Source organism: Pseudonaja textilis, chromosome 10, assembly GCF_049901715.1.
Source record: "Pseudonaja textilis isolate UNSWEBS1 chromosome 10, rPseTex1.2, whole genome shotgun sequence".
Lineage (NCBI taxonomy): Eukaryota > Metazoa > Chordata > Lepidosauria > Squamata > Elapidae > Pseudonaja > Pseudonaja textilis.
The window spans coordinates 9,637,415-9,661,105 of NC_141999.1; the positions used below are offsets into that span (position 1 = coordinate 9,637,415).

Genomic DNA, 23,691 nt, shown 5'->3' on the forward strand with positions numbered 1-23,691 from the left:
GCGCTTGCGCAGACGGAGACATCCTGGATGCGGCCTTTCAAGCATACGGGTCCTGGAGCCGGCCCCGCTTTTGTTTATCTCAGGGCGAAGGCGGGGTTAGCGCTGGCGACGCCCGCAGTCAGCTGAGTGCGCGCCGGCTACCTTTTCCAAGGCGCTTGAGGGGCGGTAAGTGAAGAGGGGAACCCTTCGGCCTCCGGCGAAGAGTCTGGACGTGCCCGAGAGGGTCGCAGCCCGTTGCTAAAGCTGAACCGGCGTGGGTATATCGCGGGCTGGAGAGCCTCGGGTCGCTCGAGCGATTCCCCCCACCCGCCCCCGGAAGCAGGGCCTGAGCCGTTGGAGAGCCGTGCTCCTTCGCTCTCGCGACCCGCCTAACTCTGGGATGAATGAATCTGCTGGGGGGTGGGGGGGTGCTTAGATCCAAACGGCGCCGGCCCAATGGCTGACTGGGGGGATTCTGGGAGTTGAAGTCCACACCCCTCTAAACGTGATTTTATGACAAAACATTGGTGCGTCCTGTTGTGCAATCCCAAAGAGTGTGGAAATGCTTAGGGTTAAGTAACTGGGATTTACAAGTATATGTAATCGTGATTGATTTAGTAAGGGTTTTTGTTTTTTGTTTTTGAGTTGGCCTGACATACAACTACACTAAAATGTGGCTGGCATGTTTATGATGATGTATGTTGTGTGGACCTAGAGAACAGTGGGTTGATTGGATTAAACTGTGTACTTTTTGGGGTAAATCCAACAGGATGTGTGAGTGATGCTCTTCTTATGGTAGGAAATGGGAGTATTTTATCCACACAACAAGACCAGTATAGAAAAGTTAGAACTGTTTCAGTAGAACACAAAGATGCTTTTTCAAAAGGCGACTGGACTTTGTTTTTCCTTGAAAACGTTTCGCTTCTCATCCAAGAAGCTTCTTCAGTTGCCTTTTTTTTAAAAAAAAAAAGCACCTTTGGGACATCCAAGACTGGGATGACTGAGAACCTCCATGGATATTTCAGTAGACACCTCACTCAGACTATTTCGGTAGACTTGATTGCTATGCATTTGGGGCAACTTAATTTTGATCTGTGAATTCCATGAAGTTCACCAGCTGGGGTACTGAAGTTTCCTTCTAAAAGGATGTTTGAAAAGTGGAGCTCTAGTTATTAGTGTTTTGTGTTCATTGAAATGTAACCATTTTGTTGATATGAAGGCCAAAATTTGTATTCATTTGAGAGAACTTCCACTGTATTAAGCATAAGTAATCTGAAGAGTATGTGAATAGCTGTATTTGCACACTTCCTTGAGCGGAGGAGTTTTTATCCTGAGTTTGCTGAAAATCTGTTCAGTAAAGGAAGTTGTAAGTGGGATATTTTCAATTGTGCAATCATGCTTTTGTTAGGAAAAGCAGTTTGCTGATGGGAAACATTTGCTTGTTAACAGCATATTTTATAATCAAATGTAACTGGAGACTAAACAGAGCACAGCTGAGATATGTGTTTCAGCACCTCCGGATCTCCGTGTATGTGTACTTGCCTAAAGGTATTAGTCACATTTTGATATGCATCCTGGAATCTAACACTTTAAAAGCAGTAAATATAGTTAGCACATTTTTAAAAATCATGCATTTAAAACAAAACCAGAGAAAGAAAAATTACATTCATTTTCTCACCTAGGTTTTACAGAGGATTGAAATATGTCTGGGTTCCTTGAAAATGTCAGATGTTCCGAGTGTGTTGACTGGGGAGAAAAACGAAATACAATAGCTTCTATTGCAGCTGGTGTGCTGGTGTGTATGTTTTATTCTTATTTGCATATTAACATGCCTTACATTACATCTGGAACTTTGCACTTTGATATGGTCCAAGGGCTAATCAATAAAGTACCAGCAAACTAAACTATACTACGTAATATAAAAATGTTTGTTATTATGAATATTTTACATGTATAATATGAAAGACTCCATAGGTCCACCTTGAAATGTATTGATCTAATTCAGCAAATTTAGAATGTAGCTTACCTTTTAATATTCTTCTATAAAAGCATTGTTTCTTGGGGCCAACAAAGTGTTCATGTTTATTGTAATCTTTTCTCATTGACTCTGAAATATTGTTATTTTAATGTCTGTGAGAGTAGTGATAAAAGATAAGCATTGTGTTGATGATGCTGATAATAGAATTGTGTTCAGTTTTTTACAGGGTGGTGGATTATAATAGATGCAGCTGTCAAATATCCAGGTTCAGCAGAGTTCAACCATTCATACCATGCTTGTGGAGTTATAGCTACAGTTGCATTCCTAATGTAGGTAACATTTCCATCCCAATGTTAGAAATGTTTCTTTAGAATTTGTGTTGAAATATATGTTCAAATCTAATGCCTGATATTCAGCATCTAATTGAATATTCTGTAATTTAATCACACTGAATAAATGAAATGCTCAATTTAACCAAGCCCTAGGTTTATTTTGTTATGAGATATACCGGTAGCTACCTTTGTGTAAATAACTTTTATGGGCAATAGCCTGAGATTGCTTGGGGTTTAGCTAGAATATCCGGAAGACTACATATTGCCCATAGTTGTCCCAGTTTAACATGAAAATTCCTCATTAAGGACCACATTGCCATAGTAGTGAAAAATTAGGCTCAGAAGTGTCTGAAGGCTGACTTGTGTCTTGAAAATGCTAGATGGCACTAGCAAGTTTTTGCCTTCACCCTTCTTCCTTTTGCAACATAGGATAATCATTTTGGTCTGCCTCATGCTGTTACTGCAAGAAAGGCAACAATGTAATGCAAAGTTAATGAATATTTCAGACACTTCACTATGTCATCAGTTGCTGAATTCTCAACGCTCATGCCAAATTCCATTCTGTTGTTGTAGGATCAATGCCGTCTCCAATGGTCAGGTGCGTGGGGACAGTTACAGTGAAGGGTGTCTTGGGCAAACAGGTAAAACATATTATTCCTCTCATTATTTATATCACAATGGAAAGAAAGCTATTTTTTTAAAAAAAAAATACTTACATCCTCATTCCTATCTATTTACAAAATCATTTTTGTCATGGGTGAGAAATAATAATTCTCCTTTATTCTGTTCATTTAGTAAGTTAGGATATAATATTCCTAATTTTACTGAGAAAATTCTGTTACATTTTGAAATAATGTATCTGCCATTTTATCTTCGCATATATATTTTGATGCCCAGTTCATCTGTCTTAGCCATTTATATGCCATGCTAATTGATTTAGACCACAGTTTTGTTCCTACCACTTCTGGGAGAATTATTATTTTTAAAATGAGTTTCAATAATTAACTCTTAGGCTACCTATATCGTTACAAAGCCATTTTGGTTATGCAGAAGATTGGAGATAGATCTTCACAGCCCAGCATTAGATTCTCAAAATATGCTTTTAAGGAGATGCAGTGAAAAAATGCTTTTTCTAAAGGGATGTGTTTGAAAACATAATGTACTACATTTGTACATTGGTGGGGGCGGGGGGGGAATACATTTTACAGTTTTGATCATAGAATATTCCTAACATTCTACAGGTATTACCATATAAAGAAGGAAATCTGTTTGTGTCATGAATGAAAGAATATTGAACTTGTTTATTTTGAAAATAATGTGGTTATCTTTGTGTACATTAAGGTGCTCGTATCTGGCTGTTTATCGGTTTTATGTTGGCATTTGGATCTCTGATTGCATCAATGTGGATTCTCTTTGGAGGATATGTTATTAATGGTAAGAAAACTGCATGTGAAATATTGTTGAATTGTAGTCTTCTATGGAAAAGGACTGTATCTTTTTTCTCTGTGTGAAGCTCTTCCAAAATTCCATTGGAAATAAGAAATCATGGCATTGTATAAAGCTCTTCTCTTTTATAAAGATAGTTCTTTCCTGAAGCTCAATACAGTGATATTTACCACTCTCTTTTTCTTTAAAATTTTTAGGCTATGTTCACACAGACACAAAATCTAATATATTTATAGCATATCACAATGGGCTGAGTTTTAAATATGCACAAATCATATTGTGCTTTAATATGTTATATGAACATGGCTTCAGAGAATCCTGAGTTGTGAAAGCTGATCCTTAACATCTTTGTAGAAACTATTGTATATAAGAAATATATTCTTTAGAATGTGATCATAGGCATATTTACACAGTTATCTTCCCTAGCAGAATGAGATTTACTTCGAGGAAATTTATTTATATTCCATCTTTCTACCTTTTCAACTTGTAGTTGCTGGTTTGTTTTTCGGTGTGTAATTACTTACTGAAGTTTGAAATAGAATGCCTTGAACAATATTTTAATTTTGTCAATTAAAAAGCTAGCAAAAGATTGTCATGATAGAAAAACAGTGTCAAATTTTGCAAGTAAATAAATTCATAAATAAACTTAGATACATTCCTAAAAACTGTTTGCCAAATTCTGATAAAAGTGGCAGCATCAGAAGCCATCTATTAATGCTTTTAGCATTGAGAAAATAAAGTACACTGTTGTGAGAAGATGCTAATAATAAGCTTCAGGAATTTGATAAAATAATTCTTTTTTTCCACAGACAAACAAGACAAATCACCTGTTTATCCAGGAATAGCAGTCTTCTTTCAAAATGCTTTTATTTTCTTTGGGTAAGAATGCTTTCCATTTTTATTTGGATTTATTATGTACATTATTATGCTCATCTATTATCTAGTATGATAAACTATTATATATATCGACCTGGATATTTTTGGAAGCCCTGTGTAAGTGGTTGTTAAAAAAGATTAGAGGCAGTGGTAAAAATGAACCAATTTATGTTAGTGATATAAATTTTAGCTGTGATATGTGGGAGCATTACCATAAAACTTATAAAATTAGAATGCTTTAAAATATTTGGGGTATTTATATCATCGTTCTCTTTTATGCCAGTTAAAATAAAATGCTTACTGAGCCAACAAAACTAATCATAAAAATGTATTTATAGAGTGCCTTTTATTGAGATACATAACAACCACCCTAGTTAAAAATGTAATGTCAGAGATGGGCAGTAAATATAAATCTTTACCCAATAAAAGTATAAAAGCATAACTAAACAAATCAAATAACACTATCAAACAAGAACCAGCAACAGAATCTGATGAATTAAAGTTTTTCCGAAGTTACACTAAGAACATATTTTTATTCAAAGATATATTAATAAAATAAAATCTTAGGTTAACCCCTTGCATCCTGCATCTATAAAAATATTCAATCTGATTCAGGACAAGGCTGTACCTCTTTATTTTTTCCTAGACTTTTTCAAGATAAGGATAGCTTATATACCTAAGAAATCCTTAGTTGTCCAAAGAAATGGGGGTGATACTTGATTTTGAAAATGAAGAAATGAGAGAGACATTTATGCTAATAATATAAGCTTTTTTACAAGCACACACTAAACTTGCTATTTTACTAACTCTGCTGCATGTCCATATTTCAGATATATTTTATATAGTGAAACATCTGTAAGCCATAACAAAAACAAACAATACAAATTATTGACACTATAGATAGCATTTAGAAACACAGTTGGGGAGGGGATTGAGGCTGGCTGTATGATGTGACTTTAAATTTTCGTTCCCTTGTCTTTATAAATAATTTTTTAATGACCCTACTTCTGATCTGAGGTTTTCTAACTCCTAAACAAAAGTCGTATGGGTCTTATTGTAACATTAAAAAAACACACAGTGGGACTGAGCATGCCATAAAGTGCAGGTTTCAAATTTTCCTTAGACTAATTTTGATTGTGTCTCATTTGAGCAGCAAAGTTTTGATTTCAGGGCCTTTTTCTCTTTAAATTTCTATTCTAACAGCTCAATTATCTGAGAAGGACCAAGCTCTCTGAAAGTTGCACTTATTTGCCTTACACATCATACTAACTAAGCCATAGGTCGTTCATTTTTACAATTACTTATGGCTTAGTTCAAATTTTTGCCTTATTCCCAGAGGGTATTAAGTCAGAAGTGAAGAAACTACTTTAGAGATTGGCAGTATGAAACTAGTCATTTACTAATATGCATTCTTAAATATACTTTTGGCTGTATTCAGGTGTTGTGATATGGATTCAATACACTTGAGGGAGGAATAACAAGCTTTTGGATGACATGTTTCTTTTTGGGGAGAAAAACGGGGGTGGGGATTACTGCCAGTCAATGTAGGCCATAAAATGGGGAAAGTTTATCTGTAATATACGTTTACCATCATGGCCTCTTTTCTGGCTTTTCTTATTTCCTTCCCACACCGGATTGCCTTTTCAGCAATCAAAACATTCCCTTATGGTAAGGCTGTCAAACTCATAGCCTGCAGGCCAGATGTGTCACCCGTTGGCCATGCCCATGCCTGGTTTAGTGAAGGGGAGAAAAACGATAGGTCACGTGACACTGTGATGACATGAGTTTGACACCCCCTGCCTTATGGAATCTTTTTGCCTACAAAGCAGTGTTTCTCCATCTCATCATCTTTAAGATGCTTGGACTTCAACTCCCAGAATTCCCCACCAAGCACACTGATTGGGAAATTCTGGGAGTTGAAGTTCACACATCTAAACTGCTGAGGTTGAGAAACACTTCTGTTAAGTGTGAATAGTATATTAGTAGTGGCACAGCAAAGCAGTCGAAGGTAACTATCGAAATAACAGGTGCTATATTAATATGTGATTGAAGGAAATGGTTTCTGTTCTGCTCTTTCTAATATGAGGGTCCTGACATCCATGTAGCTAATAATTTGTCTTTCTTTCCAACAGCGGTCTGGTGTTTAAATTTGGTCGCACTGAGGATTTGTGGCAATAAGTGACACGGAGCATCTCACCTACTATTTTTAACTCCCTTTTTGTATTATTAGTGCTCTGCTATCAGCAAAAAAGAAAACTCTCCACATTTTAAAATCATGATACACGTTTCCATTTTTATTTCTTTCAACTTGAGACTTTTCTACTCTTGGCTTTTTGACATTAAATATTGTAGCCTGTGATTAAGCTGAGATGGAAGAGAAACTCGTACTGTCCTCTTACTGAATGTTTTTGTTATATCTTAATATTACTGTATCTCTTACTGTTCCTTTATTCGGGGGTATAAGTGCTGTTTTTTTTTTAATGTGAAATATTTGACTGACAGTGTTTTGTGGAATGCTTGTATATGAAGGTTATTACTTATGTGTATAAAATGTAATAGAAATATACTCTTATTGTATTTCTAATGCGACTTTCTTCTTGCGGTTTCTTGCAACATTTTTGAATTATATTGATAATGGAAGACTAGCTTTTTCCTCAAATACACACCTTGCCTTCCCTGCACAGTGTCATTTTCTAACATATTCACGAAGTGCTATTTGCAGAAGGCTGTATAAGAAATTCCCTGTGCAACCTTCTGACTTTCAGGGAAATCAGTTCTCAGTTGTGGAAAGGAATCAGTAGTCTGATTTGTCTATTGGTTTAATTTTTTTTTTTTTTGTAAACAAAGCACTCTTGACACAGGATGCTGAACCAAACCATATGATGGTTTAAACTTGATTTCGTTGAGGGCTGCATCAGGGTTGTGTTTGACCTCAGGGGGCTGGGGTGGGCATGGCCAGCTTGACATCACTTGAGTTTGACACCCCTGGCTTAAGAGTAATGCATGAACTTTATGACTGTGAAAAACACTGTATATAAACACAGAGTGATATGATTGGACTCTGTTTCATATATAATATTTAATCTTCACTTTCCACTTGCATTATCTAAGCATTTTAAAAGCCTAGAATATAAAGGAACATTTTTTAAAGAAACACTTGGCATATATTCATTTTAGCATTACAAGCAAGTATTTTATACTAAATGCTTACCAAATATTCTGGTAAATTTAATAAAGTAAATAAGTCTCTTTTTCATGCATTCTTGTTGCATCAAGGAGAAAGTCTCTTAGCTGTGTAACTTGGTGCCCTCCTGAAGATGGTATTCAGAATCCAACAGCTAAGTGGGGGAACTAGATATAAAAAAAATTTTTTTAATATTGTTTTCTAGCTCAGTAATGCACTCTTAAATGCAACTAATTAGGATGGGTTTATACATAGTGGAATTCTGGAAAATTGTAAGAGATATACAAGTCATGCTTGCTTAACTAAAGTTAGTGAATCCCCCACGTGGCTAATTCACATGGTTAGCCATAAGCATACAGTAGCTTACAAATAAAAATACTAGGTTTCCATAACACATTGACACCAAATCAGGCAAATTACATTCATGTGGGATCTGATTTGAGATAGCCAAAAAAGTGAGAAACAAGTAGGGTGGTTGTACTACATTCATATTACATATTCATGTATTCATCAGTGAGAAAGTTTTGGTTCTGAACTTTTTAATATGGTAGCATTCAGTATGATCTGTATGGTTTGCTTGACTGTGATTATTGATTGAATCTCATAACACGTTAAGCCAAAATCAAACACTACTGTCCATTGAATGAATTAGATCTAGACATTCTGGGACTTTATTTCTTTTTTCCTGGCTTTAGTTGAAGAACAATGTATGAGTTAAAATAGTTCAAATACATTCAGCTCAGTGTAACCCTGCTGCCAAGAAGCAAAAGGAAAAAGATCTTTATGTAAAGCTGACCTGAGTCCCAATCTTTACAAGACACAAAGCTATCAAATATAATCCTACCTCCCAGTAAACTTGATCATCGAAGTACTTTGTTACAGGAGGTGTTTTCCATAATTTGCAAGATAAAATGAGACCTAAAAAATAAATTGAAACCAGATCTGCATTCAAAATCTGAACAACTGCAAAAAGTTTCTACGGTTTATCCCTGTTAATGATACCCAGCCAAATCGCTGCATTTTGGGTCTTAGCTTCCATCTAATTCTATATGTCCAATCTTCCCAAGTGAGCCTTGCTTCATCTGGTTTCCCCCTTTTTCCAAATTTGAACTGTAGTTCTTTTCCCCCCAAAGTGTTTTCTAATCCATGGGCATTGGAGACTCCCAGATCCTGCCAAAAGTTGCCATTGATATACATTTACTCCTGTAACAGGATGGAAAATGATTAAAATACACTGTAGAAAATTATATGTAATTTACTTTTAATTGAATTTAAACAAAACTAGACTATAGTGCCACAACATTCCCCTAGTCATTTTTTAACTACAATATCCTTTTAGACTTAGAAACATGATTTTTGCCAAAATACAGATAAGCATCTGTAAATGTAGGGCAGGATTTGAAACATAACCATATGTTTGCTGGGATCCCTAGACAAATTTCCAGTTGTGCAAAACTTGGTTTATGAACTATCCTACTTTTTAAAACCTCCAGCTTTCTTTTCCTCATCATAAGGGATGGTGAAAACGTTTAAGAAATCTATCAGCTGGATAGTAACCAGTATAGGATGGGAGTAATTTTAATCTCCACCACCACATCTGACAAACTTCTTAGAAATTGAATTTCCAAGAAATCCAAGTCCTTTAATCAGAAAGAATCTGATCTAAGTTACCTTCACTGAATTCAGATTTTAATTCAAGTTTTAGAGAACTGATTTGTCTCCTAAAAGCTGGACAATCTTGGAGGACAATAGCAGACCCAATAAAACACTTGTTATTGATGTTCTATGGACAGTGAAGCAGTTTTGTGATACAGACCTGTAAGCAGACCACTGAACAGACTGAAGCATAGGCTCAAGCTGAGTGCACCAACTTCAATTAAAGCTGAATAACCAAATCTGTAGAGGATCATAAAGGCAGAAATGTTCAAAACTGAGTAAAAGAATGAGGTAGGGGAGTCAGCTTCTGCTTTCTAAATATGATATCTGGTAGTCCTTACGAACCATTTCAGTAATTCTCAAACTTTCTTTCTTGAGGACACCAGACTTCCTTGGGTATGGTACAACCAGGAGTTCTAGAGGTCTCGACTATTTCCCTATAGCTGCTTAAACTGAGTATTTCCTGAAATAGGCCTAACTCTACTGCGGGTGCGCAAAGATAACGAAGGTCAGCTATCTTGTAGTGAAAAATTAAAAATCAATAAAATAATGTCAAAAAAACCTGAGCTTCATATATGAACTTTCCAAAACCTTGAAGGTAGTTCTAGGCTTGTGAGGATAGAGTGACCGAATCAAAGTCACCTAAGGATTTCCACGTTTAAGAAGGAAGTTTCCAGACTGATCCAGCATAACAGCAAGAATAAAAACTGCCGGGCTCAATACAAGAACAACGTTGAATAGTCTATTGAGTTTTTTGTTTTCTGATATCCAATAGACAGAATCTTGCCAGAATAAACCAATACTATTCTCACCCTAATAAGAGATCTTGAGAGATCTTGACTCTTCCAATCCAGCTCCAGGCTGCCCCTTCTCCTTGGAATGTGCTCCCCACTCCTTGAGAAACTACCATTTCACTACAGTCCATCACCCCAGATTCTCTCTGCAGGCATCCTCCTTCACCTGATTATACAACAGGTAACTGACTCTGATATCAACCAAGGATTCTTAAAATTAATCAAGGGTATTAAAAACGGACAGATTCAGCTTACACTGAGAGGCTCTTGCTGTGGTTGGTTAGGATGAGAATAACGTGGATTATCCCTCCAAGCAAACTGGGCAAGCCGAAAGTGTAAAGGACTCCACAAGTATCATGGATTTGGAGTGCTGGATCCAAGTGTTTCTGAGTTTGATAGGAAGAGGAATGTAGAAAAGGCAACACACAATAAGGTTTTTAACTTAGAAGTTACAACAATCAATGTTTATTTATAAACGTAGCCTACCCTCATATTAATTTTCTAGCAGTCCCGAAGCAGGGCTTTAAATAGAAAAGTCTGCATGCCACTTTTCATAGAAATGTGGAACGCAGAGGCCTCGGCCACGTGGACTGTGTGAGCATCTTCATAACTATGGAAAAGACTAGCACATATCTGAAAAAATTTCTTCCAGAAAGCCAAAATTCTAAAGCATCCCAGTTGCTTGTTCCATAACTAGCAAATGAAAAGGTTTAAAATAGGGAGGGTTACCTGTAAATAGGCCATGCCAAGGACAGAAATCGTGCCTGCCGCCAGACCCAAAACCATTGCAATCCAAGGCTGTTGGATGTTGGAAGCAGAGAAGGCAAGGGCAACCCCACCTGCCAGTGTAGCATTCTGGATATGAGCCTGAAAGGAGGAGGAGAAGGAGAAGGAGGAGGAGGAGGAGGAGGAGGAGGAGGAGGAGGAGGAGGAGGAGGAGGAGGAGGAGGAGGAGAAATCAGAGCCTGGGTTTCAGCTGAGTGGCCGCTTTCTGTTCATGAAAGGCAAAATAGCCTTGGAGTATCTTGGACCAGGATTTTATTTATGTACTTGCGACATCTCTTGCCTTTCAAGAAGTCAGAGTTGTACATATGGAATCTCCCTCCTTTTATGGGAGGAGTGTAGACTATGGGAATGGGGAAGGAATGACCAGAGTGAATGGGGGGAAGGGCTTTGAGAAAAGATAACACAGTCCTGAGAAAGGGGAAAGGATGAGACAAACTCAAAATAATCCCAACCTAGTTATCTAGCCTCACTCATTCTAAATCACAGGTTCTCAACCTTAACAATGCTAAGGTATGTGGACTCCAACTCCCAGAATTCCTCAGCCAGCATTTATGGCTAGGGAATTCTGGGAGTTGAAGTCCACATAGCTTAAAGTTGCTAAAGTTGAGAAATGCTGTTCTACACCAGGGTTGTGCAACTTGATCCTCTCCAGACCCACTGGGTGGCAACTTCTTGCCTTAACATCTGGAAGGTGACAGGATCAAGAATATTGCTCTTCCGGCTGAAAAAAAAAAGGTGCTTCTGTCTCACCATGCTGAGTTTTCCATTTTTGCTGGTTGCCATTGAGAAAGAAAAAGCGGCAATGGTGCTGGTGGCCATGACAAAGTAGGTGTTGTAGACGGCAGTCCATTTTTTGTCTTCTTCCGGGATCAGGACAGAATTGAAGCTGGGCCAGAAGACCCAGAGAAAGAGGGTACCTGGTAAACCACAAGAGGGGGAAATGGTTAAACTCTCAAACCCAACCGAGCTCCAGTTTTCAGCATCATGGGAGGAGAGCCATTGCTAGTCTATAGCAGCAAGTCTGGAAATACTTTCTTCGACAAATAATAGTTTTTGTGAGCTGCAGCCTCTTAATCAAAGTTGTTAGTTGACAAAGGTGCTATCACTGCTTCCAGTTTTCAGCGGTCTCTTTCATCCAGATGACCGCACTAGCAGGGGGTTGGACTAGAACAGAGGTCTCCAACCTCGGCAACTTTAAGACTTGTTTGACTTCAATTCCCTCTGGGAGTTGAAACAGGGGTGGGATTCTACCAGTTCGCACCTATTCGCTAGAATCAGTTGTTAACATTCTAAGCAGTTTGGAGAACCGGTTGTTAGAAGAAATTACTGGCCTAATCCTGTAAGGAAGGCAGGAAGGAACATTCTGGTGTTGCTTACAGAAACTGCCTCTCCGTTAACCCTTATTACATTCTTGGCAGGACTAGACTTCCTGTCTCAGGAGCTTCTCTGGAGGTTTTTTCCCCTCCTTTGCTGGTACTTTGCTTGTGTGGAGTGACCATTCAAAGTTACAGTGGCACTGAAAAAAGTGACTTATGACCGTTTTTCACACTTTACAACTGCTGCAGCATCCCCACAATCATGAGACGCCAGGCGAGGAGATGTGTGCCTCGATGTGAGTGATATTGAGTTGGCCACGCCCACCAACTAAGCCACGCCCACAGAACCGGTTGTTAAACAATTTGAATCCCACCCCTGAGTTGAAGTCCACAAGTCTTAAAGTTGCCAAGGTTGGAGACCCTTGGAGTAGAAGGCTTCCAAGGTCCCTTCCAACTGTTATTCTGATAAGGCCTTGCATTATGCACCATGCCTGTGGAGAATGCTAAAGCCAAGCAGATGTATCTTCTCAAACAAATCAAACCAATGTTTACAATGTGCCATTCCTTGCAACTTCTCCAAAGACATAGACTTAAAGGGAGTGTCTGATTTGATAAGGAATGGAGTCCATATAGTCCAGAAATATGTAACTTTATAAAGCCTGTGGCTTGCTTCTGCTTATCATAGCACTTCTCTCTAGCAATTTTCCCTGTATCTCTGGAATACCATGAGCAAACTACCAGGGTTAAAGCTGACAGTTTTGAATAAGCCAGTGGAACTGCTTGTCACCAGAAGTTGTGGGTGCTCCATCACTGGAGGTGTATACCTATGGAAGATGGCTTGTTGTTTATGTCTTCCAGCTCTATTCTTGATTGATTGATTGATTGATTGAATTGTAGAAGGCTATAGGTGTAATGGGATGTTGGGAATGATGGATTCCCAAGAGGGAGAGGCTGCATTCCAGAGGAACAAGAGACAGCAAAGTTTAGACAGCTTGGTTGGGAGGAAGAGGGTCAAGACAGCTCCTTCCTCAAGTTTCTCAGAGTATATCTTTAATGATGCAATTAGTTTGCTTTAGCTTAGCAAGATTTCTACCTATTGGTGAGGAACAATAAAGGAAACAGCTCAGAAGAAATTCAGCGACTTTCTTGGTTTTTGGAGCCTGACATCAGGTCCACTAGATGGCAGCAAAGATTTAAGTTTTCCTGTGTGTCTTTACTGCCATCTAATGGACACCTGGATGTTTTGCAGCCCAGATCTGGAAGTGCTAGTATTATTGACCCATGTTTGGGTACTTCTCTTTTTTAAAAATCTATGCTGAACACCTGATCTATCAGTCAGAGTAAGTGGCAGAATTCAAGGAGCTTTGTAACCCAATCTCCCTTTGCAATGTTGTTTGAAGAGAAATAGCAGGTGCAAGTGGCTTATAATTTATGACGGACATGGAGGATTGACTGTGTTGTTAAGCCTGGAATTTACCCTGGCAAAGACTGGGCTGTTCTATCATCTATCCTTCTATCAACCAGGGATTAGAATAAGTATTTCGAAAAAAATGCCTCTGGAAAATGCTGATACCAATATATTATATTGAAATTTATCCTCTTTTCACCTGTTCCTCTATCTTAATAAGTAGATTTGCACATCTTGGTTACTCCTCTACATTTTGGACCTCCAGGTTCCATGAGACCTTATCTGTTTGTTCCCAAGGGAAGGGAAGCTGACTGGAGAGATTCTAGTAATATAGGTAGAATATAGGTGGATCTGGTTGCTTGCACACACACACACACACACACACACACACACACACACACACACACACAAAAGGTGACATTATTATATACTACTCTACACCAACCCAAACCACCCATTTGGCAAGCTTAATATATAAATCCACTCTTTTACTTGAAGTAACTTTTGACTTAAATTAACCCCTGCATGTCAACAGGTAATTCTCTCACTTACCAACCATTCATTCAGCAACCATTTTAAGTTGCAACAGCACTGAATGAGTGGTTCCTACAACCAGTTTTTGAAGTTCTAACTGTTGCAACACCTCTGTAAGATTGGATAACCATTTGTCTGAAATGCTGTAGGGTTTCCTGCCCGGGTTGGACTAGACGATCTCCAAGGTTCCTTCCAACCCTGTTACTCTGTTCTGTTCTCTCCATTCCGTTCTCTCCCCTCCTCTCTCCTCCCCTCTCATTCTATTCTATTCTATTCTATTCTGTTCTGTTCTGCTCTGCTCTGCTCTGCTCTGCTCTGCTCGGCTCTGTTCTGTTCTGTTTTGTTGTTCTGTTCTGTTCTATTCTATTCCATTCCATTCCATTCCATTCCAGGGTGATTGCAATTTGCCACCTTCCCTACCAGCTTCCCGCAAGTGAAGTCCATGGGGAAGCTTTCAGGAAAAGTTGCAGGTCGCTCCAATCAGTCTCCCAATCAGCCGCCTTGTGCTCATGCATGACCTGTGCCAATCCTGCCCGCGGCTTTCCCCACACCCTCTGCGGCAACCCTGCACTCCTTAACACAGAACTCCTGCCACTTGCTGCTTAAGAACCGGCCCATCTTGGGGTTATGATGTCACTTTGGAAGTGCTGCAATGGCTGTTGCTAAGTGGTGCAGTCAACGAGATGTTGCATTTTAATGACCACATCGCTTAGCGATAGGAATCCTGCTCTCCATTGCCATTGTAACCCAAAGACTACTCTAAATATCAACCCAAATTTTAAATAAAGAGCATCTCCCTGGATTCTTAATGTTTATTATTAGTTTTCAAGAAGAGACATTTTCAGTCAACCCTGGGAGGCTGATAAGCTGCACGCAAGATCCAGGCACCAGTTGGATGGGTGTTCCCCCTCCTAGGCCTTCTAGGAAGAAGGAAGTCTGTTTATCTCTCTCTGAGCAGAAAGCAATGCCTCAGAGCTCTTTCTAAGATAGCTTGCTCAGAGCAGAGTCATAATCCTCCCCAGACAGGGTTCCCTGCCAAAATGTAAATAAATATCAACAGACTGTTTTACAGCTCCGTCAGCATTCTCTTTCATGATCTGTCCATGTATCTGTAACTGTACTTGCAGGAGATGCTAATCCTTAATTAAAGGAATCACGGACCAGGGTATCTGCAGAGTATGCTCAGAAAGATCAGGATGACAACCACAACGGTCTGATCAAAGCTCCGTGCATAAAAACAGGCAGAAATTGGATTGCACTGTTGTGGTTAGTTGTTTTAACTTTTTCTGCCCATGCCCCGCCGACATCCTTGATGGATTTAGCCTCAGTGCTAGGCTAGTTCAGAAGTTCTTTTATACTTGCTAAATTAGCTAATCAATACTGTGTGGTTTCTTCACCGGGGAGCTTTTTCATTGGCCAGACTGAATGCTCTGCCTTCTGCATTATTGGAAGGGAGAATCCATAGCAGAGCAGTGGAAGAGGATTGACTGAAAGAATGAGAGATGTTCAGTCTGGAGAAAAGACAATTGTTTTGTTGGAAGAAATATCCAGGTCCAGTTCCAAGCCGGGAAAAAGGCACCCCAGACAAAATGGAGGCTGGTTGGAAAAATGGCGAAGCAGAACCATATGGATGGTCCTGAGCAGCTGACCACATGGGAGTTGATAGTGAGGGGTTTTTATACCTTCTCTTGGGCTTTGAGCTTGAGCTTCCTGTTCCTGTTCAAGAACATGTATTCCAAGCCTCTTCAAACTTGGCAAGTTTAAGACTTGTGGACTTCAACTCCCAGAATTCCTGAGCTAACATGACTGGAGGAGGAGGAATTCTGGGAGTTGAAGTCCACAAGTCTCAAAGCTGTGAAGTTTGAAAACGCCTGATGTATTCTATTGGCTGTTTTAGGGGTCGTAGCTGGCTCTGTAGGTTGTCTCCCAGGTTTGGTTGGAAGTTTTCTGGGGGTGGTGCAACTGAGATGATGCAATGAAGGAGCTTGTGTTCTGAAAGGAGATTTTTTTAGAAGCGGTTAGACAGCCACCTTTCAAAAACCTTGGTTTTCTCACCCTTGCAGATCATCTCCTCCAATTCTACAGTTCTGTGATGACCAAATTTGTGCCTCTCTTCATTTTTTAATCATGCCTACGTGAGACCCATCTGAAATAACAAATACAGGTAGTCCTTGAGTTACAACTACAACTGGGACCAAAATTTCCAGTGCTAAGGAAGGGATTATTAAGTGAGCCGTGCCCAGTTTTACTATTTTGCCATGTCGTTAAGCAAACCACAGGAGCTGTTAAAACGGAATCAGGCAACTGTTAACTGAATCCAGATTCCCCTGCTGACTTTGCTTGATGAAAATCAGCTGGGAAAAAAAACACAAACGGTGATCACGTGACCCTAGGACATTGTCATTGTGAATCATGCTGGTTGCCAAGATCCCAAATGTTGATCACATGGCTGTAGGGATGCTGCAGTGGTTGCAAGTGCCAGGGTTGGTCATAAGTCATTTTAGGGGACTGGATTAGAGGATTGGAGGCTAAAACATATAAAGAACAGTTGCTGGAACTGGTGTCTAGTCTGATGAAAAGAAGGACTGCGGTGACATGATAGTTCCAATATCTCAGGGGCTGCCACAAAGAAGAGGGAGTCAAGCTATTCTCCAAAGCACCTGAGGGCAGGACAAGAAGCAATGGGGGGAAATTAATCCAGGAGAGAAGCGATTTAGAACTAAGGAGAAATTTCTTGACCATTAGAACAATTAATCAGTGGAACAACTTGCCTCCAGAAGTTGTGAATGCTCCAACACTGGAAGTTTTTAAGAAGAGGTTGGATAACCATTTGACTGAAGTGGTGTAGGGTTTCCTTCCTAAGCAGGAGGTTGGACTAGAAGACCTCCAAGGTCCCTTCCAACTCTATTCTATTCTATTCTATTCTATTCTATTCTATTCTATTCTATTCTATTCTATTCTATTCTATTCTATTCTATTCTATTCTTCAATGTTTTCCAATGTTGTTGGAAATTTGAATGGTTGTTAAATGAATGATAGTTAAGTCGACAGCTACTTGTACACTATTTTGCGGAATGCCCCTTCCCTATTATTCTTATATTTCCTTTTTAAGTCGGGATAACGATCGGAGAGTGGTCCTTAGTTTTTTGCAAGCACCTGGGTTTCCACCAACAGCCTCTGGAGGATCCAAGCGCCAAGGCAATCTCAATTCTGAGAAGTGGCCCTGAATCCAGATTGGAAGAGATCTAATGTCCTCCATAAAAGGAGGAACTGAGTCACCATCACTATCAATACATCTCTCTGTGTTAGCAGCTAAATTGCCAGAGTCATGCTGAAATAAGAGACAAAAGTCAAATGCCAACTGCTGAGCAATATATGTCCTACGCTGGATGCCATACAGCTGGCCAACACAGGAACCTCCTAATTTGGTGGGCATGCGTTCGTTTCAGCCTCAGGAAGGACGCCATTTGACCTTTTCTCTTGCCTAAAGCAGACTGCTTACCCAGCACCGCAAACATATCCGAGATGGGCCTGGATCTTTCCTTCTCAGCTTTCCGACTCAATGAGGAGTGGTAGAGCGTCCAGGAGACCATTAGGCCAAAGTAGGCCCCAAACAAGTGGACGTGCATCACACTGACGTGGCTCTCGATCTGTGGACAGCAAAAGCAGTCGCCATTGCCTATGCAGTCAAGATGGAGGGTGGGTTTCTATGTGCCAGACTGCAGTGACTGAATATAAGGCAGGAAACCTCTGATGGGGTGATTAATCTTTTTTGGGAGGGGGGAATTGCTCCCCTGGGCATGTTAAATTAATTCTCTGCTACAGTGTTTTTGAACCTCAGCAGTTTTAAACAGTATGGACTTCGACTCCCAGAATTCCCCAGCCAGCCATGCTGGCTGGGGAATTCTGGGAGTGGAAGTCCACAGGGCTTAAAGCTGCTGGGTTTAACAAACACAATAACTAAGTCATCAATTACGATTTCTAGTCCACCCTGGCTGGCTCCTTTAACATGTTAAATCACGCCCAGAGCATTTTTTCTTATTAGTGCAAGATCCCTGTGCTTATGACTTTGATTTTTGATTTATTTTTTTTGGGGGGCGGGGGGAGAGAAGCTGAAAACATTCCATATCTATAATAAAATGTGACCATGTGAAAGCTCCAGCTATTTTGTAGATACTTGTATGAGACTGATGTGCAGAATAATTTGTATAATAATGATGACACAATACTGTTAAAGTCAAGATTAATGTGTGTTAAAGTTTGAAAAAGAACAATAAATATAAAGATATATAAAAAAGAAAGCTCCAGCTAGCCAGCCAATCTGTCCCTCCCACATCTAGGATATGCCTTCCTTCTGCCCTTTCCAAAAATATGTAAGCGTTGAAAGGTAAAAGTAAATTTCATCTACAATTCCACTATTCCTGCCCTCTTATCATAAACTGCAGCTCACAGCTTACAAATTACAACACAGGCAGTCCTCGACTTACAACAATTCATTTATTGTCCGTTCCAAGTTACAACGGCACTGAAAAAAGTGACTTACAACCATTTTTCACACTTATGACCATGGCGGCATCTCCATGGTCATAAATTTTACATTCAGAGGCTTGACAACCGATTCACATTTATGACGGTTGCAGTGTCCTGGGGTCACATGATCCCCTTTTGCGACCTTCAGACAAGCCAAGTTAATGGGGAAACCAGATTCACTTACCAACCAGGTTACCAATTGAAGACCTGCAGAGATTCACTTAACAAATGTGGTGAGAGAAATGGGGCACAAAAATGAGGCAAAATTCACTTAACAAATGTCTCACTTAGCAACAGAAATGCTGGGCTCAATTGTGGTCGTAAGTTGAGGACTACCTGTATCCTGTTTACATTGTACACAAAGTCAAAATCAAGTTGCCCACATGATACCTTAATCTGACTAGTCACTTACGGTATACGGGAAGTAGGCCAGGGGTCTCTAACCTTGGCAACTTTAACACTTGTGGACTTCTTTGCTGGATGAGGAACTCTGGGAGTTGAAGTCCACAAGTCTTAAAGTTGCCAAGGTGGGAGACCCCTGAACTAGGCCACTGTTTTGAATACATTCTGCCAAAGGGACAGCTTTGTTACCTGCAAAAGATTCACAGCCAGCCATCTGTTGACGGTGAAGACGGTCACTTCTATCATAGCCATCCAGATCAACTGCATGAGATTGGCTTTGCCAAGTATTGCTCCGGTTGAAATCAACACTGCGGTGATGCTCATAATGGCAGTTAAAATGCTGGTGGGAAGAAAGAAAGAGAAAGAAGGGGGGGAAAATCAGCAGGATGTTATGAGATGGTGAGATTCTTTTCCAATCAGATCTAGATAGTTTTCTGCTTTCCCTACAGTGGTTTTCTCAATGAGTGTCCATGGTGAGTGCCTTTGAGGCAATATTTCTCAACCTGGGCACCATTAACCTGCGTGGACTTCAATTCCCAGAATTCCCCAGCCAGGGGAATTCTGGGAGTTGAAGTCCAGCTTAAAAGTGCCGAGATTGAGAAACACTGCACATGTTCCCTTAGAAGTGTATTTACAGAATTAAGAGCCCTAATAACATAAGTGTTACATAGATTGCAAAGCTGTGATAAACCTGTAACCACAATAAATCAATAAGTCGCTATATTGGTGTAACGAATGTCACAGTGCCCCTGATCAATCAGAACACTTATTTTCGAAAATGACTGCCCAATTGAAGCAAAAAAAAAAATGTTTGCAAACACTGCTAAGTGTAAAAAAGAATTTTGGATTTGGAGGAATATTGTTCCCTCAAAGTTACGGGGAAATGTTTAAAATGGCTTAGCTAAGTACACTCTCAGCCATCATTGCCCCAATCCAGAGGTGGTATATTCAGCAGGTTCTGAGCAGTTCTGGAGAACCAGTAGCAGACATTTTGAGTAGTTCAGAGAAACGGCCAAAATCGCCTCTGACTGGCCCCTCCCCCATCAATTCTCCACCTCCCAAGTCCCAGCTGATTGGCTGGGTCTTCTCTGGTTGTCCTGCACAGGAGAACGGAGCTGGAAAGCAGGTTAGTGAGGTGGGGAGGGAATGGTGATTTTGCAGTATCCTTCCCTGGAGTGGGGACTCGCAGTGGTGGGATTCAATTTTTTTTTTACTACCGGTTCTCTGGGCGTGGCTTGGTGGGTGTGGCAGGGGAAGGATACTGTAAAATCTCCAGTCAGAGGTGGTATTTGCCAGTTCTCTGAACTACTCAAAATTTCCACTACCGGTTCTCCAGAACTGGTCAGAACCTGCTGAATACCACCTCTAGTGGGGAGGGAATGGAGATTTTACAGTAACCTTCCCCTGCCACGCCCACCAAGCCGCGCTACACCCACCAAGCATGCCACACCCATAGAACTGGTAGTAAAAAATTTCGAATCCCTCCACCGCCCCAATCCACAAGCAGCCCTCATCATCTCATTCTATACCTTACATTTGGTTCTTGACCATGAAAGAGATCATTTTGTCTTATGAGGCCTAAGATGAGATCATTAAACGGGGGAAAAAATAACAGTTTATAGGCATTGTTGGGATTGTTTTGAACAGAGAGGAATTTGACTCTTCTTTTTTTTACAAGCGCCAAAAAAAGGTTTATGGTACTGATGAGAGGCAAATCGTAGGAGATGCCTTCACGGTGATGTGCACATACATTAATCCGTTCACCCGCACATTCTGGGGCAAATGCATGAGTGTAATCTATCAGGGAAGAAGATGGAGTGCCTCATTAAAAGGGAGACAGGGTCATTAATTTTGCAATCATAAATAATATGGGCACCTGTGCAAAGCTAATATTTAATCAAACCTATTGCCTCTTGGGTTCAACGGTTTGGAAGGAAGCCATCCTTCGGAGGTGGGGAAAACAGTGATGATGGCCTTTGCAGAGGGGCAATTAGAGGCACGGGAACTCATGGTGACAGTGCACAGTGGGCTTCTTCTGCCCAGGGATGTCCATAGGGAGGGTGTCAAAAAGCAAGATGGGGGCTTCAGCTGTGCAACTGAAACCCACTCCCCGTTTATAGGCATAGAAGGAGGGCTATGGATGTAAAAGGGAGCAGGCTTCAATCACGTGGTTGTGGCTATTATCCTTTTTTGACCCTCTCCTTTGGACCTCCTGTTTCTTCCACCCACCTGACATCACATCAGTTCATCCCAAAAGTCCAGCCAGGATGCTCTGGGTCTCCTTGATGTATAAAGTAAAGGTAAAGGATTTCCCTGCTCAGTCATGTCCGATTCTAGAGGGCAGTGCTCATCTGTTTCTTATCTAAGAGAGCCAACATTGTCCATTGTCCATTTCCATAGTCATATGGCCAGCATGACTGTACTAGTGGTAGGATTCAATTTTTTTTTACTACCGGTTCTGTGGGTGTGGCTTAGTGGGCGTGGCGTGGCTTGGTGGGCATGGCTTGGTGGGCATGGCAGGGGAAGGATACTGTAAAATCCCCATTCCCTCCCCACCCCACTAACCTGCTTTCCAGCTCTGTTCTCCTGTGTAGGGCAACAAAAGAAGACCCAGCCAATCAGCTGGGACTCAGGAGGCAGAGAATAGATGGGGGCGGGGCCAGTCAGAGGTGGTATTTGCCGGTTCTTCGAACTACTCCAAATTTCCACTACCGGTTCTCCACAGCTGATCAGAATCTGCTGAATACCACCTCTGGACTCTACACCGAGGCACATGGAACGCTGTTACTTTCCCACCAAAGTGGTACCTATTTACCTACTTGCATTTGTATGCTATCAAACTGCTAGGTACACAGGAGCTAGGGCAAGTAACTGGAGCTCACCTCATCGCGCAGCGTTCTCGGGTCTCAAACCTAGGCTGTCAGTTTTCCAGCTGGCCTGTATTCCTCCAGGTTTCCTTGATCTGTATTGATCCATAAATTCCTTCTGTCTCTCTATCCCCCATTTTTTTAACCCCTCTTAAAATGTGCACTTTTGCAGGAAGCTTGAAATGTATTTGTAGCTTAACACACATGTCTTTAAACACATTGTGCTGAGTCTCTTCAGAGCTGATAACTAAGAAAATGGACAGTTCGAGAAGAAATAAAAGATAAGAGGTTGCTAAATACTGATCTTTACCTATCAGGATTCTGCAAATTCAAATCTCCAACTGAGAATCACTGAATGCTGAAGTCTTCTATCTCTTCCCGCTAATCCTACTGCAATTTTAAACTCAACAGAAGTCCCACTGATCTGAAGGGGGGGCTTATATTCGGAACAATTAGGTTGTTTAGACATTCTTAAAGATCTAACTGTAACTGAGGCCACGCTCATCCTGCTGTTATGTAAGATCCCACCTAGCCTTGTTGCCGCTGCTACATCTTTCCCCAAATTTGGAAATATTCTGTTTATTTTAGAAATGTGACTCAGTGAAACATGGGGGAGAATGCAGATTTGCTCAGTCTGTGATGTAATGTTTTCAAACAAAAGCACAACAACATATTTGCTCAATATAAAAGATTAACCGAAGTTAGCATTCCTCTGTACACAATAACTTTAATGTCTACAATTAAATTCCATGTTTGCTGTGAATACATTGGTGTGTTAACTTGGATGCCGGTTGTTATTCTTTAAAAATATCCTTGCCGGATTCTTTTATAGAAGATACTAAAGCTTAGCACTGTATTTGTCAAGATCAAGTTCTCTAAGAATCAGAACCAATTAATTTCCTAAGATTATTCTCTAGACTGACTGGCTCCTTTGCCTCTCTGTAACTCAACCCTTGGAGGTATTCTTCAGGGATGACCACAAGGGAAGAAGCAGGCAGGTTCCAAAAAAAAGTCAAGTTGGTGACAGGCAGGCAGGGCTTGATTGCATGATTGTGGCCACCATCTGGATTTTTTTTTTAAGCTCCCACAAACACCTTCCCTGGGAGATGAATCAGAGCAAATCTGTTTCCTTACTCGAGCTATTGAGGACAGCAAATGGCTCGGAAGAAACCAAAGACATCGAATCCAAGTCCCTCCAATACCATCCTCAGTTCTGTATCTGTGTTAAGCATTTCGGACTCAATCCTTGATCACGGTTACATTCACTATCTGTGATGGGATGTAATCCAGAGTCCCAGGCGGGAGGGGATCTTTCTAGAGAGCCAAGAGACAGTGGACCTTGGAATACCTGACCATCAAGGAGAGGGTGAAGACTGACCCTTCCTAGCAATTCACAGAGGTGGTATATTCAGCAGGTTCTGATCAGTTCTGGAGAACTGGTAATGGAAATTTTGAGTAGTTCAGAGAACCAGCAAATCCCACCTCTGACTGGCCCCGCCAATCCCATCTCTTCTCCGCCTCCCATTGAGTCCCAGCTGATGGGCTGGGTCTTCTTTGGTTGCCCTGCATAGGAGAACGGAGCTGGAAAGCAGGTTAGTGGGGT

At 40.6% G+C, this 23,691-nt stretch overlaps 2 protein-coding genes across 4 annotated transcripts in view; one reads left to right on the top strand and one right to left on the bottom strand.

Moving 5' to 3' along the window:
- Positions 1-7,195, top strand: TMEM50A (transmembrane protein 50A). 3 transcript variants are annotated; one of them, XM_026702594.2, is made up of 7 exons: positions 1-165; positions 1,662-1,774; positions 2,174-2,286; positions 2,863-2,930; positions 3,631-3,723; positions 4,545-4,614; positions 6,744-7,195. In XM_026702594.2, the coding sequence occupies exons 2-7, from the start codon at positions 1,682-1,684 to the stop codon at positions 6,787-6,789; spliced, it is 483 nt and encodes a 160-aa protein (XP_026558379.1). In that variant the 5' UTR covers positions 1-165; positions 1,662-1,681; the 3' UTR covers positions 6,790-7,195. The 3 variants fall into 3 exon arrangements, with proteins under 3 accessions (XP_026558379.1, XP_087795779.1, XP_087795780.1); XM_087939653.1 differs by having other exon boundaries at positions 105-253; XM_087939654.1 differs by lacking the exon at positions 1-165 and adding an exon at positions 1,421-1,527.
- The window catches only part of LOC113437540 (RH-like protein), a 25,091-nt gene continuing 6,338 nt past the window's right edge, over positions 4,939-23,691 (bottom strand). Inside the window, exons 4-11 of the mRNA XM_026702591.2 lie at positions 19,411-19,561; positions 17,792-17,939; positions 11,782-11,948; positions 10,975-11,112; positions 10,501-10,631; positions 9,612-9,691; positions 8,640-8,713; positions 4,939-7,962 (exon numbers count right to left, since the gene is read on the bottom strand). Of these exons, the coding sequence (XP_026558376.2) occupies positions 7,936-7,962; positions 8,640-8,713; positions 9,612-9,691; positions 10,501-10,631; positions 10,975-11,112; positions 11,782-11,948; positions 17,792-17,939; positions 19,411-19,561 (916 nt within the window). The 3' untranslated portion in view covers positions 4,939-7,935. The remainder of the gene's footprint in view (positions 7,963-8,639; positions 8,714-9,611; positions 9,692-10,500; positions 10,632-10,974; positions 11,113-11,781; positions 11,949-17,791; positions 17,940-19,410; positions 19,562-23,691) is intronic.

Coding starts and splice junctions, on each gene's coding strand:
- TMEM50A (XM_026702594.2), top strand. CDS start 1,682: ATGTCTGGGTTCCTTGAAAATGTCAGATGTTCCGAGTGTGTTGACTGG. Junction 2,287..2,862: donor GCTACAGTTGCATTCCTAAT/GTAGGTAACATT, acceptor CTGTTGTTGTAG/GATCAATGCCGTCTCCAATG. Junction 4,615..6,743: donor AATGCTTTTATTTTCTTTGG/GTAAGAATGCTT, acceptor TCTTTCCAACAG/CGGTCTGGTGTTTAAATTTG.